Source organism: Gavialis gangeticus, unplaced genomic scaffold, assembly GCF_001723915.1.
Source record: "Gavialis gangeticus isolate Ggan-Ray unplaced genomic scaffold, GavGan_comp1, whole genome shotgun sequence".
Lineage (NCBI taxonomy): Eukaryota > Metazoa > Chordata > Crocodylia > Gavialidae > Gavialis > Gavialis gangeticus.
Window position 1 is genome coordinate 16,339,119 of NW_017729032.1, and position 11,903 is coordinate 16,351,021.

Consider the following 11,903-nt stretch of genomic DNA (forward strand, 5'->3'; position numbering starts at 1 on the left):
CTGAGCAGGTCTCTTGCCCCTGCTCCGCCCGCCGGGGGGGTCAAAGACCAGGCTCTTGCGGTGCCTCAGTTTGCCGACCCGCAGGAGGGGGCGGGGGAAACCTGACCCGCTCGGCGGCGCGGGCGGGAGCGGAGCCCGTGCAGACGCCTCAGGCTGGAGCCGAGAGCGGGGCTGAGCCGGGACCCGGCGGGGCAGGGCAGGGCAGGGGCCATGCCCGGCTGCCCGGGGGCTCCTCGCCTCTGCCTGGGCTGCTGCGCGCTGCTGGCGCTCGGCCTGGTGCTGCTCGGCTTTGCCGCGGGTGAGTGCGGGCGCGGGCCGGGCCGGGCGGGGGCAGGGAGAGGAGGGTCTGGAGTCCCGTGTCCAGGTTTGGGCCCCCCCGTGCTGGAGAGGATGTGGGCAGTTTGGAGAGAGTCCCGCGGAGCGCAAGGGAAAGGGTAGCGGGGCTGGAGAGAAGAGGCCGAGGGACCTGAGCTCACAGGACTGATGACACAGCCTCTTTTACCCTTAGGGCTATATTTTATTTTAATTTTTTTTTTTTTTTTGCTTTGTTTGATGTGGGTTTCAACAGAAAACAAAACCACAGAAACGTATGTATAATGTAGCAAAGGACTGCCCGCTCCCCTCCTCCTGTCGGGTTGTGCTTTGATCTTCAAGGGGATGGCATAGGGCTATAGCCCCTCGCTTGGGTACTACAAAGTTTCTAGTTTCTCTTTGGCTGCCGTAGATGTGAGGCTGTGCTGCACCCTCCGCACCCCCCTTTTCAACATCTGCCCGTGAACAGAAGCATATAAAAAGTATCACGCTACTTAGGATCGGAAGGGACCTAAACAGATCATCTGGTCCAACCCTGCCCCGGGCAGGAATGGGATCATATCACCCCAGCCAAATATCTGTCCAGCCTCAATAAAACCAAACTGAAGGCACGGGAGCTGTCTTCAGGGGCTGTGCCCCTTTTCATACAATCATAGAAAATGAGGGTGGGAAGAGGTCATCTAGGTCGGTGGTCAGCCTTTTTTGTATCCGGACCCATTTGAAAACATGGAGCTGGGCCCAGTGCCCCTCACTCCTGACCTGCTGCCCTGCACCTGCAGGCCCCCAGTGTGTGGGGCAGGGGTGGGTGTGTGGGGCTTGGGGGCCGCCAAGCAGCACCTTGCAGGCTGGTACTCTGCCAGCCTGCATGGTAAAAGACTCAGTTTCCTTTGTTTTTCTACTTTAAAGGCAAATCCATTTTTAGAGTTTGTTCACAACCCTTTCATCTATTCTTGTGACCCACTTTTGGGTCACTATCCACGGGTTGAGAAACACTGATCTAGTCGAACCCCCTGCTCAAAGCAGGACCCTCCCCAACTAGACCATCCCAGACAAAGCTTTGTTGAGCCAGGCCTTAAAAGCCTCCAAGGATGGAGATGCCATCATCTCTCTTGGTAACCTGCTGCAGTGCTTCACCACCCTCCTCGTGAGAAATTTTTTCCTAATCTAAACTTTCCTATCTGCAGCTTGAGACCATTGCTGCTTGCTCTGTCATCTGTCACTACTGAGAGCAGGCTAAACTTCTCTTCTCCAGGCTAAATCAGCCCCGTTCCCTCAGCCTCTCCTCAGCAGTCATGTGCCCCAGCCTCCGAACCATTTTCACTGCCCTCCACTGGACTCTCTCCAATTTGTCAACATCCTTTCTATACTGGGAGGCCCATAAATGGACACTGTTCTCCAGCTGTGGCCTCACTAGTTCTAATTACGGGAATATTTACTTCTCCTATCTGCTGGCAATGCTCTTACCAATGCAGCCCAGTATGACGTTAGCCTTCCTGGCAACAAAGGCACACTGCTAGCTCATATTCAGCTTATCGTCCTCTGTAACTCCCAAGCCAGGTCCTTTTTTGCAGAGCTGCTGCTCAGCCAGTCAGCCCCCAGCCTGTACTGGTGCACAGGAATGTTCTGTCCAAAGTGCAGGACATTGGGCTTCTCCTTACTGAACCTTGCAAGATTTATAAAACAAAATCCCACATTCTTGAATGACTTGACAATGCATCCAATACCTTGCTATTAGTCCTTTATACCTGAGTTAATATTATCACACAAGACTTAAGAGCTAAAAACAGTCTGCAGGGCTGGGAAATACAAGAAAAACATTAGAAAATTGTGGAAAGAAAGCATAGTTTGAATAGTACACATACAAAAAACTCGAACTCTTGTTTCCAAAATGATACCTTTTATTAGACCAACTGGGAAATTGCAAGAAAATTGTCCTTTTTTTCAAGCTTTCAGGTTCAAAGGCCTTTTGTCAGGCTCTAGGAAAAGTAGAGATGGTAAAATATCCCCACAAATAGGAAATAAACTTCATTTTTGCACAGAGGGAGCTGGAGATGGAAGTCTGTCCCCCTGGGTCCATGAATGTCTTTGTGAGCTGTGCTGAGTAGCTCTTTGATGTGTTGATCAGGTAGGATTCCTTCCCCGGAGGTGTCAGATGGCAGGCAGGGAAGGAAAAAAACTTCCTTGTTGTTCTGCAATGAAGTTTAAAATCCAAAATCGGCTAAAATTTGGCATCTTTCATGTTTCACGGATGTACTTGGTAGTGTGAATAGTAGAACATTTAGTTCATTAAAAAAGGATAGAGGGTCATTAACATCTGTGGGGTAGAGAGAGAGATTAACAGGAATCAAGGAGAGGACAAAGAGCCATGAAGTCGATTCACTTAGCACTCGGCCAGGGTAGAAATGTGGCTGACCCTGCCAAGTGGTTGGTTTTAAATTTTAGGTAAAGCAGGAATCAAAGGAGAATACAACTGTACCACTGCACCTTCTCCCCCACTGCAATCTGCCCATGTTTCTGTTACCATACACATCTGATGCCAGTGTAAATGGTAGATCAGGGAATTCATAAAGAAGAAGGGCTGGAAGGGACCTCCAGAGGTCATCTAGTCCAATCCCCTGCCTGAGGCAGGATCTTTCCTATCCAAACCATCCTATACAAATCCATAATCTGAACACTTTGGAGAACTGCTTGTAACCCTGATGCAGCACAAGACATAACACCCTAATCTGCCACAGGTAAAGCAAGGGGACCATAACAGCCAATGCCCTGCTTCAGTAAAAGGTTGTTAATATACAGTCAAGAGATAGAGGGCCATGCTCCCCAGTTACAGAAGGCTAAAACCCCACAGTCCATACCAGTCTGACCATGGGGTAAAATTCCTTCCTGACCCCATATACGGTGGTAGGTCTGATCCTGGGCAGAGGGGCAAGGTTGTCTGTCTAGGAACCTCTGGCTTTAAGTCCCAGCAGGAACATTGGCATACCCCAGTCCAAGTGGGAAAGGAAACTTCTGCTTCTCTCTCTGTTCATTTACTCAGTGCTTTAGCTAAGGCAGTGTGTACAGTCATATTTGCTGTGGTAATGACCCCTTGTGAGGAGGGATGCTAGGGAAGGATTTCATTTTTAAGGCAAACCACATGAATATGCAAGGAAAACCAGGGTCAAACTTAGCAGCTGTAGCTTCCCTTTAGTTCTTTCTTCTTTTCCTCCTCTGAATATCTTCTTCTACCTAGAAGTCCAATGAACTATCCATTGTGCTACAAAGCCAACATTTTTCTTCTTTAATTGATTAAATTCCAAGGGACTTTGCTCTTCAGTTTTTAAATTCATTTTCCCCAAAACACCAAATATTATGAGGCTGGCCTGGAAGTCCTGGAGCCTTAGCTCCTCATCCTGAACAGCCTTCTGCTTGCTTTTGACTTCAAACACCAGGGTTGAGTCACTGACAAAGGGGATCAGGTCATTTCATTTGTTCAGTACATTCTCATGGTGAGTATGATGGACCTTATTGTCCTTTCACTGGCAACTAGTCAATTAGTAAATCTCCTTTGGAGTTATATTTCTAAACTTAGTGGGAGAGAAATACCTATCTAAATAAAACTATTTTTATGAAGGATTTACTGTCTTTTGTCACTATATGATCAGTAAATGATACAGGTTTTGCTTTCTAGTTCCTGTTACAAATTTAGACCCAGTCCAGCCAATATTTTTGCATGTGCTGCAGGCAACAAAATGTTCCATTGGCTTTAATAATACTGGTCACTTGTGCTCAAGTGGTTGACGATCAGGGTTCTTGAGAAATACCAAGATTTTATGATATTTTTCAGGCTGGTTTATGAAGCCAACTGTAAAAACAGGCAGCTCATCATATGCTTATCAAGATATGAGGCAGAGACTTGTAGCTGAAATGAAAGCAGAAAACATCAAGGAGTTTCTTCGGTAAGCCCTCGTTTTCACATAATTATATCAGTCACGAAAGCCAAAAGGTAGACATAGTAGCTCCAAGAAAGAGCCTTTGAAGGCCCGGATGTTAAGATATGTTAGGATTACTTTGTCTGTGCAGAATATTTAGAACTATTCCAGAAATTCGCTTTCACTTTATTTTTTTTCAGTTGCCTTTCTAGAAACTATTGTACTCCAATGAGTACTTTCTTCAAACTAGTTGGAAGATGTGAGAAATAAAGGATGTGTAAATATAGATGAAATAATATTTCCTCAAGCACAATTCTTTCATGTTCTTGGTGTTTTGGATATTATTTCTTTTGGCAGTTTTGGGGAGCCCCTTCAGTCCACAGTCTAAATAAATGCAGGTATTAATAGTACTGCAAAAAGAGTGCTGTAGACTCAACTCATAAATAGACATGATTTTTTGAAAATAATATATTAGGAATAATACTTTTTATTGCAAAAACACCTACTGAGAGTATATATGTTCTTGTTCTCTCTTTATTCAAAACTTTTTTTCTATAACCCCATCTCCAGGTAGTATAGCTTTCCCCCCTATGCATCTTCCAAATCCTGACATCAAAGAACGTTGTTTTAATTTCAGAGATAGGTATGTAATTCTATTTGTTTTATGTGAACTGTTATTTAGTAAGTTTAATAACTAATCCCTAATTATTTATTAATCTCTCAGTGTCTCAGCATCAAGTGACCCGACTAATCTGTGTAAAGCTGAAAATAATTCACCCTGTAGGAACTTACTAACCATGTAAGCCAATATTACATGAGTCCAATGGCATTCATAAATAAATTCATATATTCATAAATAATGGGTTTTGTACTATAATATGTAGTAATTTTTGATGTGTGAGCCCTGTGGTGATGCTCACTGAGGACCCTGCCAGATCTACAGTATACTCTGAATATTGTATATCATCAGTAAAGACAGCTGTTTGAGCCCCAACACCTGTGTTGTTCCTTCAGTATATATGAGCAGCTCATCAGTACCTCTTGGCTAGGGACAGACATTCAACAAGCCTGAGTCTGAATTGATTCAATCTTTGCAGGTTAGTCTAATCTGGCTAGGCTAAATCACCTTGTAACTGCACAAACATGCCAGACATGCAGGCACATGCCTGCAGTGTCTCAGGATAGAAGCCAGGGGGCACCAGAGCAGCCATCCCTTCCCTGGACAGTGCTGAACTGAGGAGGGGTATGGCCAAGTCCCAGCAGGACGCTCTGATTAGGGAGGTCTGTCTGCACCATCCCAGGCTTTCCCCCATTCCCTGCTCAAGGAGTGGGAGTGTTGCTAGACCTCCGCCCCCTGCTAGCACTCGGAGACAAGGGAGGGGTGTGTGGACAGTGCATGCATCTGTTGATGATACAGAGCTTTTAAACCTCCCTCCCTGCTTCTTTATACTGTCTGCAGCAAACTGACAGGAGAGCAAGCCAGAAAGGGGCTGATAAGTGCTTATCACCTCATTAGCAAAACAATAGCCTCTCTCCATTACTTCAAACTCTTCTGAAACAGCTTACCAGCTGACCTGTTGATTAGCTCCAAACAGCCTTAAGTGGTCACTGTTCTGTCAGCCTGTTCCAGTGAAATTGGAGAGACTCACACACAGAGACAATTCTCCGCATTAGCTAGCATACCACATGCCTAGGGCCCATAGGGCTGGGGTCCATGCTGTGGGAGATGGGAGGGAGGGGGGATTCCTGCTTGTCTAGCAAGCAGCAAGGGGGCGGGTAGAGCAGGGGGAAGCCCAGCAGACCCTGCTGTGCCTACAAGTCTCTGCTGGAGCTCCAGCCAGGGAGCAGAGGAGAGGGGCCAGTCCTGCTGTGCAGCAGAGAGCCCCACCTAGCCCAGAGAGCATGCTGGGATTCTGGGTGTGTCTGATTTATCTTAAACCAGCAAGGGTCTGGGACCAACATTGCATAAACCGGTTTGAGCCAAATCAGTTAAGTCTGATACTACATTCAACCAGGTTTATCTCAAACTGGTTTCAGCCATTTTCAAACTGGTTTATGAGCACTGAACAGCTGTTCTGTTCTGAAACAGATTTAAATCAGTTTCTGATCACTTAAACCGGTTTCTGTGTAATGTTTGTCCCGAGGCCTTATGCCTTTCATTTTTTCTCCAAAAATGAATTAATGATATTTGTGCATGTTAGCCTTTAAAAAAAATGTAATCAAACATGTTCAAAACACCCAAGCTAAGATACCCATTGTTAATGATATCTGTTGATATTTGAACAGTCTCCTGCCCCTGCTGCAGCAGATTGTTCAAAGCAAAGATCGGATTTATTAGTCACCTATGTACTCACACAACCTAGCCTCTACCCCCCTTTCACGCTCTTCCCTTTCCCTTTTTTATCTTTTTCCTTCTCTCTCCTTTTCTCTTTTCTCCTTCCCTTTTTCTTTCCCACTTCTTTTCTCTCTTCTTCCTTTCCCTTCCTCCGCTGGATGTGGTCATCTTCACCGGTGAAGGACAAAAGTATGATATTTGACATGGTAAGTTTGTGAGTGTCTATAAGAGACCAAAGAACTCATGATTTCTGTACATTTATATATTTTAAATTGCAATTTTTCACTTCTATCATCAATTTCACTCGATGAAGTACATGGAACTTATGTTGGTTTTTGTGCTCACATTAAATTAGAACATTCCTAAGTGGGGTATGTGTATGCGTCCATGTGAGTGAGTGTCTAGAAAAATATACATGCTGAAAACAATAAGAAATACCTTTGTAATTATGTAGACAAGGTTTTTTGGGTAAATGTGATAGCTTTTATTAGACCAGCTAAGTAATCTAAACTACTTAGTTTTCCAACTATTTAGCTGGTTTAATAAAAGATACCACATTTACCCAAAAAACCTTGTCTGCCTATGTCTTTAGACCAACACAGCTACAACCAACACTCCCAACACTCTGTAATTATGTTGAAGTCTTAACTGTAGTGGATTAACTTAATCTAGTTTGCTTCCTTTGATATGCCAAATACATTTCTTCAATATTTTGAAAAATTCAAATAAAAAGTAGGGACTGCAGACATTTTGTTGGTAAATCATTATCCAGAAGACATTAAAGGTTCTGTAAAACCAATGAATAGTTATGACTCCCACACTACACCCTAACTGAAGTTCCAATAAACTCTTTAATCTGCCTTTCTTGTATGGGAATAGGAAATTTAAATGTCAGAAGATGCAGAGTTATATTACCTTTGGGACTAAACCTTAATTTTGTCCTGGTTGATCATTGACCTGTGAAACCACGAGGAGAAAAATAGTAAATAAACCCTGAGGCATCTTTGCACATCACTTTAATCTGGAGCCAAAAAGTATTAATATACATCACCCATAACTGCATGATCATTGCATGACATTGCAATGGGACAGTGTTACAACTCTTTGGATGTCTTACCTGTCCATTTCTGTACCTGAACATCTTCAGGTTTCTTTTAGGCTTAACCTTTATTTTTGTAATTTCTTGTTTTATAATGCTTGTGTTTGATATAATTGGAACAACACTGTAATGGTGTTAGTTCAAATTATTTTTATCTGGTATTACTGTTGAGAAATTCCATTTAATATAGGTTTGAGGAATTATGTTCATGGAAATAACGTTTTAAAGTTATTTTGGACTTGCATATATAGGAGAACTTAATCTGTTTAACTGGCTTATGTTTTTACTGATTTTTTTATTTCGGTTTTCTACCTCACAATCAGACACTGAGTTGCTGAGGTCAGAGCATCTCCTCCTTTGTGCCATGGCCTTTCAGGAAGGGTAGTAAGAGTTTGTCTTTTACAAACAAATGGAACAAATAGCCTGTGTTTTTACTTCAGTTTATGTTACAGACAGCATTTCTGAATCACTTAACAACATATTACCTGAATGTATGCCCTCTGCATTGCTAAGCATACTGTCAGTACTTAATTAATCATCAATAATGATGGATTATTCAGAGTCAAGTATACAGTCACTAGTTTGCAGATTTACATCTGCTCTCTGGTGTATAAGACAGGTCATTTAGTAGCAAACCATTAGTCCAGCAAGCCCAATCACAAGTAATTAGTGAGCAATACTTGATTGTTAAGAAGGAAGATGGAGGCAGGGAAATATGCAGTCCCCCTCACTCTTCCTCCCTCCTTCACTGTTCTTAAAACAGCTTCTAGCGAACACAGAGTAAAGGTGCTCTTTGTAGACTAACTTCAGACTTACCATGTTTTCTTTATATTTACTATTTACTAGAGCATTAGCTTAAGGTGACTGATGTTAATAGAGTCTGGCTTCAGGTTGGAATGCTTATATCACAATTACCTTAATTTTGTTTTGTTTTCTGTATTTAAATATTGTTAATGGCAGTTATATTATCCATTTCCTTTATTTAAAAAATCACGTAGTTTGAATTAATTATTTTCACTATACCTTGTCATCACATCTTATCCCTAGGATATACCACAACCATCACCGTGTAATTTGGGGAATTTCATTGTATATTAACAACTTTACATATTATTCCTTTTTCCCAACACACCTGTGTTGTTCCTTCAGATTATATGAGCAGAAGTCTCATCAGGATTGCTTATGCCTTTCATGTTTTCATCAGAAATGAATTGATGACACTTGCAAATGGTTGCCTTAAAAAAATGTAACCAAACATGTTCAACTCAGGTATTCAGCTCAGGTTCTTTTCCTGAATTTCCTTAAAATTGATTTGTGCTCCCATATCCACATTGGTGCTCTGACAGTTTGAGTGAAAAGCTGATGTGATTTATTTTAGGATTTTGGAAATTCCTTCATTCTTACATTTTGTACCTTATCCTAATTCATTCTCTGATAATTTATCTTATTAGGTAGGTCCAATTTATATCTAACAAATGTAATCTGTAGCAATGTACTGTGTGCACATGTTCCGAAGATGTAAAAATTCAGATCCACTATTCTGGTCCTGTCTGAATGTATTGCTTATCCGTGACTTTCTGTTTTGTTTTAGCTCTTTTACAAAGCTTCCTCATCTCGCAGGAACAGAGCAAAATTTCCATCTTGCCAAGCAAATTCAAGACCAATGGAAATCATTTGGGCTGGATTCAGCAGAGCTGGTTCATTATGATGTACTCCTTTCCTACCCAAATGAAACAAAGCCCAATTACATCTCAATTATTGATGACCTGGGGAATGAGGTGATCTAACTATGATTATATATCGTTAACTCTTTGAAGAGAAAGGGCCCATCGGTATTCACACCACTATCTTGTTTCACAATCAGAGAATCACCTGCCGGTGGATGATGTCAGCACGTGTTGTAAACTACTCCTTACAAATGATTTTGCAGTTGGGCACCAGTGCAGAGAGACTCTCATATCTGTTTTTTCAGTGTTTCCTCTGCTGCATCCAAAAAGAGAAGGGGAAATCTGCCTGAAATGAAGTCATAGGGAACAAGACTTGGGTGCAGAGAGAGGCATGGGGAGTGGATTGGAACAAAGAGCATACAATGTATTGAAGACTATGGCTGGGGTCATGGGGGGAGGAGCACTGGCTGCATAAGGAGACTGGAAAATGAGCTGGAAGCAACTAGCTGATGGGTAAGGCACTGAAATGCAACAAGGACTTAGGGAGACAGGAACTGGAAACTAGTGGAACAGGAGAAGGGGCTGGTGTCAGAGAGGCCAAATTTGCCTAAAACCAGAGGGCATGTATACATGGGCCTAGGAAGAGGTTAGTACGGAGGGAGATGGGCGGCAGGGGTCAAGTTTGAAGGAAATGGGCAGAGGAGTCTTTGCTTGCTCTCCCTTCCTGAACCTGACACAGAACCAAGATCAGCGAGTCCTCTGCTAGCAGAAAATATCTATGAAACTCACTGGCAATTATTCCACCCTCCTCAGCCCCAGCCCAGTGCTAATCTACACAGAAGATGACCACCTAGCTTTGCTGTCACACACTTCACTGTGGGTGTGCCTACAGTGCCCCCATAGTGCAGGTGTCACTGCACCGTCATTCAATTATACCTGCTTTAGGAAATACTAAATGACAGTGCAGTAACAGCCACTACTGAACTGTCCCAGCGGTGCATGGTTATTTTTAGCAGCTATGTTGATGTAACGATGTACTACAGCAAGGTAGCTAGCCACTACGGCGATGTAGCATCAGCATCACAGTTTGTGCCCGTTGATGCTACATTGCCATAGCACTGAGCTACATTGCCATAGTACATCACTATGGCTATGTGTAGACGTGCCCTGAGTGTAACAGTCTGCGATTTTCACTTAGGTATAAAGGTTCCAACCCTAGTGATGACCCCTGGGTGTCAGGATGTTGATCCCATGATGGTCTGGGTTTTTTTTTCAGTGCAGAGATCTTAAAGTGCCATGAATACACATTATTACAAAGCACAAACAAAAGAGGCTGAATTAGATTAGCATATGCAACCATAATCTTAGCATTCCTGATCTCTTACATAATTGACCTCTCAGTCTTTATATGTATGTACATGAGAGAGAGAGTATGTCTAAACATACACACATGCCAGTTTTCTACCAGATGGAACCTATAAAAAAAAATAAAGCAGACATTCCTGAAAAATTGATGCATGATTTTTGTCCTTCCCTTTCTAAAAAATACTAGTACAATAAAACTTTGCAGAACCGATTGTGTTATCAGTTATTCTTTTCATTTTACAAAACCCTGCTGAAAAATCCAGTCCTTCCACCTCTAGTTGTACTGAACAGTATTTCATTATGTGAAAAGTTGTTCCTAACATCTGATGAAGTAGGTTGTTGCTTACAAAAGCTCAAGCCTCTCTGAACCAATTAGTCTCTAAGGAGTTAGTCTTTAAGGTGTTATACTGCTCTACCTTTAGCTTGACTTCAGAGTAGCACGGCTAACTACCTCTGTGATTACATGAATAAGAGTAGGATTGGACCTAAGAATATATAAACAACATGGATGGGAATTAAAACAATAGTACTTAAATACTACTGAACAGGTAAAGGAAAAAGTTGGAAAAACCACAAAATTACCAAAAAGTTCCTGGACTGATATGTACGAACAAAATGCATAAAATTATCACCACTAAGCCTCTATTTTAGGTCAAGTAATGACTCATAAACTTGACATGAAAAATAATATTTATCCATTCATATTAACCTATACTCATTTTCTTATGATTTTTAACTGCAAGAATTTACAATTTTTGAAGTTATATATGAGCTTTTGTGTATTAAATGTAAAATACTGGTATTTGTTTAAAATAGTACACAGTTTTAAATAACTAAACTTACTGTGCAAACTTCAGCTAGGTTGCCCAAGGAAGAATTTGACCAAAATTTCTACTAAATTAACTTGTGCTCGATTTGGATTTTTGGTAGATTTTCAATACATCGTTGTTTGAGCCACCCCCTCAGGGATATGAAAACGTTACTGGTATGCTGCCACCATACAATGCTTTTTCAGCACAAGGAACACCAGAGGTAAGAAAACAATTCCTTACAGAGCCTTGACAGATGAAATTAAGTTCTGGAAAATTGTTACTATGCTGTATGACTCTTGACTTGAAACATTTTTGCAGTGATGTCAGTTAGGTGGGGTAAATATTGAATTCTCATATGATATAGAGACACTGATAGCAAGAGCATACACAAGATGCTTTCCT

The 11,903-nt window shown here is 42.0% G+C and overlaps 1 protein-coding gene across 8 annotated transcripts in view; it reads left to right on the top strand.

Moving 5' to 3' along the window:
• The first annotated feature begins 177 nt into the window (after positions 1 to 177).
• Positions 178 to 11,903, top strand: part of LOC109302532 (N-acetylated-alpha-linked acidic dipeptidase 2-like) — a 107,795-nt gene continuing 96,069 nt past the window's right edge. For 5 of the 8 annotated variants that reach the window (XM_019524102.1, XM_019524108.1, XM_019524101.1 and 2 more), the window contains exons 1-4: positions 178 to 298; positions 4,139 to 4,250; positions 9,249 to 9,435; positions 11,620 to 11,721. In XM_019524102.1, the coding sequence (XP_019379647.1) occupies positions 211 to 298; positions 4,139 to 4,250; positions 9,249 to 9,435; positions 11,620 to 11,721 (489 nt within the window). In that variant the 5' untranslated portion in view covers positions 178 to 210. The other 3 variants (XM_019524104.1, XM_019524107.1, XM_019524105.1) reach the window with 3 other exon arrangements.